The sequence below is a fragment of the Otolemur garnettii genome, unplaced genomic scaffold, assembly GCF_000181295.1.
Source record: "Otolemur garnettii isolate 467f Iridium unplaced genomic scaffold, OtoGar3 scaffold00034, whole genome shotgun sequence".
In the NCBI taxonomy this organism is placed as follows: Eukaryota; Metazoa; Chordata; class Mammalia; order Primates; family Galagidae; genus Otolemur; species Otolemur garnettii.
Window position 1 is genome coordinate 4387935 of NW_003852429.1, and position 4519 is coordinate 4392453.

The following is a 4519-nucleotide window of genomic DNA, read 5'->3' on the forward strand; positions in this document are numbered from 1 at the left end:
TTGGGAGGCTGAGGCAGGAGACTCGCTTGAGCCCGGGAGTTGGAGGTTGCTGTGAGCTATGATGCCATAGCACTCCACCCAGGGGGACAGCTTGAGGCTCCATCTCAAAAAAAGAAAAGAAAAGAAATTTCAGATGACCCAGGAGTGTTTTGATCACTCCACTGGCAAAATAATCTCCAAAGAGACAGCTACCAGAAAGGAGGATCTTTGGGAGGCCCGAGATCAGAAAATCATGGAGAGAAAGTGAACCGCAGCCTGGGAGTGGGATCCACGGGGGATCGTGGCCTTGGCAATGGCTGCAGATGAGGACCATGTGACTTGAGGAAGCCCTGCTTCCTTGCACTGGCCATTGAATGTGTGATTTCCTTACAGCCTGGACTTAGAGGATGGGCCTATTTCTGGCCCCCTGCCTTCTTAGAGCAGGGATCTCTTTTTATGTTTTGAAAGTAGCTGTCTATGATCTTAAGTTCCTATCTTTTCCAGAGAAGTATTTATAAATGTTTCTTCAGCAAAGGAAAATAGCAGTTACTTCCCCACTACCATTCTTTACTTTTTCTACCCCAACATTTTAAAAACTTGCTAACCAGGTCAAAAATATAAAGAGGACAGTGACAAAAAGAGTTAACAATTACATCTTATTTCCTAAAATCTGCCCTTGGATTCTATAAGATGGAGATTTCCAGAGTTTGAAAGTTGTGGCACTTTATCATGGATTGACGTAGAAATAACTGTTCTAGAAGTCTTTGGGGGGGGGTGGACAAAGAATTTACTGTGTCAGTGTGGTTTCCAGTCACACAGGTAACAGGACACCTCCTGCTCCTCCCAAGACTGAGAAATCATGAGAATTTAGGAGAGGATGTCTATAAAAGCAAATTTTCAATTTGTTATTAAAATTCTTCCTAATCTAACACCCATGGCAAACCTAAGACCTAAGAATTCCTTTAAATCACAGAATTAAAAACATGACTACAGAGTGATTATAAAGTCAGAATTCTTAAAGTTGAAGAAATAAATCTAATGTCCTTCCCTCATCAATATCCCAGGCCTTTGTATGTTCCCTCAGTATGAGCTTTCCAGGCACAAGCATAGCTCAATGAATTTGCCCATGTTCCAGCATCACATAAGAACAGAAGTAAAAAGATTTTGAAAAGGAAAAAGTCTCCTGCAGCTGGCCACCGTAGGAAGTGTCCAAGGACTCTGCAGAAGTTGCCACGTATGGTTTTTGTATTTCAAATGCAGGGACAGCCTTTGCGAGTTTATCCCTGCTGTACCTGGCAGCTGAAAGCTGGGGGGAAATGGGATTTGAGAAGGCACAGAAGAGCCAGAGGAAGATGAAATGCACAGAGACTAAAGAAACAGGTGATGAGAGAGTCCCACATCTACAAGAGGGAGGGATATTGGGCAATTTTGTAATGGTTCTGATTCAGGTAGGAGTAAGTAAGAAAGACAGCAGCTGTGATCTAAGAACAACCCTCCCTTCCCAGCCCCTGAGAAAGCTCTGTTGTCTTGCATCTCTCCAACTTCGGCACAGTTCCAAGGCCGTCATGGTTTTAATGAGAAAGATGCACCCGGCTTGAGATCTGTTCAAACCTTTAGAAATGCTGAGACCAGGGCCACAGAGCGCCTGCCTTCAACTCTGGCCTTCTAAATGCCAAGCCTCCCACCCTCACTTCAACAAGTGCAAACCCATTTCAGGGGAGGCACCAAATCCATCTTGAAAGGACTTGCTTTGAGTTTCAAAGCTAATTCTCAAGCTCTTTAACTTCCCCTTCCATCAAACAAGCCTATGTATGTTGGCATGCGTTCATATAACCAGGCTTGGCCCATGAAATATTTGTTTAGTTTTTGTAAGTAGATGCTCTTCACGATGTGAAGAATACATCCAACAGCACCCTCCTGACTATGCATCCCACCAAAACCGTAATTGGCTTGTCATTTGGATGGCCAAAAGTCTCATCTCTTCCTTGGACAGGGCTCTTTTCCAGGAGGTCCCTCCCCACCCGGTTTGCAGTGTGGGCTTGGTCTGCCCCCAAGGGCCTCACCTGTGCACTTGCAGGTACGGTTGAAGAATTTTCTTGGCCACCGCTCACGGTCATCTTGGTTTCGCAGGATGTAGGGACCACTCCAGGGCCTGGTGTCGGCTTGCACTTCTGTGCACTGTCCCCGGCCCTCCTGAGAGCCACAGACATTGTCCACCTCCACACCCAGCGGCGGACAGCACTCCTTGTTCACCAGGCTGTCCACGGTCATGCAGACCCGAGGGAACTGAGCCCAGGCTCCAGGCAGGACCCCGCAGCCCAGGCAGCTGAACAGAACCGCCCAGTGAAGGGGGCCCATGGCTGTCTTAATGGGAGCTCGCTCTCCCTCTCCCTCTCTCTCTCTCTCCTCCTTGTCTCTCTCCGCCCTTCTCCTGTCTTCTATTCTTCGGCTCTTGAGTACCCAGTCTTTTCAAGTATTTATTTTTGTGTCTATCCTATCTATCCTCTTCTTAAAAAAATACAAAAATCACAGAACATACACGTGTGCACGTGTGTACAAGCACATGCACACACTCTTTTATGGGATTCAAACAACTAACACAAAGTTAATTTCATTAGCAGCGCCTCTAACAACCAAATTTAATGAGGGGAGCGCTTCTCACCATCTTCCCCCATTAAATCAGGCTCTGTCTAATTGAGTTAATTTACTGAGCACCCAGTCACACTACTGATTACGCTGGTACTTCTAACCCTCCTCTTTTCCTCCTCAGCTCCTGACTTTAATTGCCTTGAACTCAGTTCAAAAGCCAAACGCCCTGCTGCCTTTATTCCGTCCGGCTTGCCAAGCCACGGGGCCTGTGGGGTTTGTGTAAGGGCTGGGAGAAGCCTTCATTAGAGGGATTAGTATTAGAGAAATCCTCATCGTTAGCACATGACCCAAAGTGCACAGTGAAGGAGATGAAGTTGCTGGCTTTGTTTCAGGAGGGCAAAAAACATCTTCATCTGCGCTCATGTGTTCCAGCCAAACTTGTGACCTCAGACATCCCGGGCAGTCAATAATAGATGCAGTGAGCTCGTGGTCAAAGGCCCTTCCCAGACACACTCACGTTGCTGACTGCAATGCACTCATGACTGCTGGCTGACGTGTGTGCGAGAAGTCCACTACACGAGGTCAGGCAACTTCAAAAATAAAGAAGCATTTATTTGGGACTGGTGTACAAAAAATTGCTTTGTTCCACAATTGAGAATCCTCTTTCCTCTGAATAATGATTGACTCTTCTCCTATTCACTCAGCACATTGAGATGGCAGATTTTTAAAAATTACACGAAGTAGCATGCCACCAGAAATTCACAATTGTCATTATCTGATTGAATGGAAGGCAAGGGGACAATATGCCCACAATTATTTTGATTTATATTAAAGTTAAGCATTATCAGACTTCAGTCTAGAAAGCAATGCCTTCCCGGTGCTTCTGCAGAGGTCAGCAAGGGGAGTGTGCCCATCGGCACACCTGTCAAAGTGTACGTTCCTTCCTTCATACCGGGGAGAGGGCTTTCTAGTGCCTGTTTCGTGGTGGAAACAGAACTTAGAACCATATGGATGTGAAACTGCTTAAGCCAGTTTTGAAGAATATACTTGGGCACAATATATATGCAATATACGTATTGTATGTGTCTTTGTATTGTAAGTTGTTGAGACTCATTTAATGGCAGTTATTACATCTACCTCTACACCAGTACCAGCCCGTGCCCCAGATCCAGTGAATCAGAGTCCCTGAGAGTGTCCCAGACATCAGCGTTTGTTATAATATGCAGCCAGAGCTGAGAACTACTGAGTCAGAATAAAACACAGCTGCAAAGGACATACTGTGTGGACCAGCCTCCTGGGCTGCAGGAACAAATTACCATAAAACAGGTGGTTTAAAACAACAGAAATGTATTTTGTCAAAGTTCTGGAGCACAGACGTGTGAGCTGAAGGTGCCAGCAGAACGGTGTGTGGCACAGGGACATGCTCCTTCCCGAGCTTCTCAGCTGGAACCTCCCGTGCTTCTTCTGGCTTCTGTGGCTTTCTTGGGTTGAGGTTGCAACACTCCAATCTCTGCCACAGCCACACCACCTTTGCCTCTTCCGTCTTTCTCCTCTGTGTCTGTCTCTACTGAGGACACTTGTCATTGGACTTAGGGTCTACTCATGTAATCTAGATGACCTCAGAGCAAGATTCTTAGCTCAATTACATCTGCAAAGAAGACTTTTTTTTTTTTTTTCCAAATAGAGTGACATTCACAGGTTCTGGGACACGGACGTATCTTTTGGGTGGCCCCCATTCAATCCACTACACCATGGGTTAGAGACATAGACTAAAACTCCCAACGTCTCCGAGTCTGAGGGTGTTTGGGGCTCCTCGGGTCAGTCCACGTGGGTTTATTGACTCCTACCTCATGCCAGCTTGGTGACATTTTGAAATTTTATTTTATGTTTCATGAAGCCTTAGGGGTCCACAAACGTCAGAATCAAATTTCTTGGACACTAAGACTGGTGA

At 45.9% G+C, this 4519-nt stretch overlaps 1 protein-coding gene across 1 annotated transcript in view; it reads right to left on the reverse strand.

The window, feature by feature from the left end:
• DCT (dopachrome tautomerase) overlaps nucleotides 1-2337 on the reverse strand; it is a 34729-nt gene extending 32392 nt beyond the window's left edge. Inside the window, 1 exon segment of the mRNA XM_003789622.1 lies at nucleotides 2043-2337. Within this exon segment, the coding sequence (XP_003789670.1) occupies nucleotides 2043-2337 (295 nt within the window).
• Nucleotides 2338-4519: the final 2182 nt, after the last annotated feature.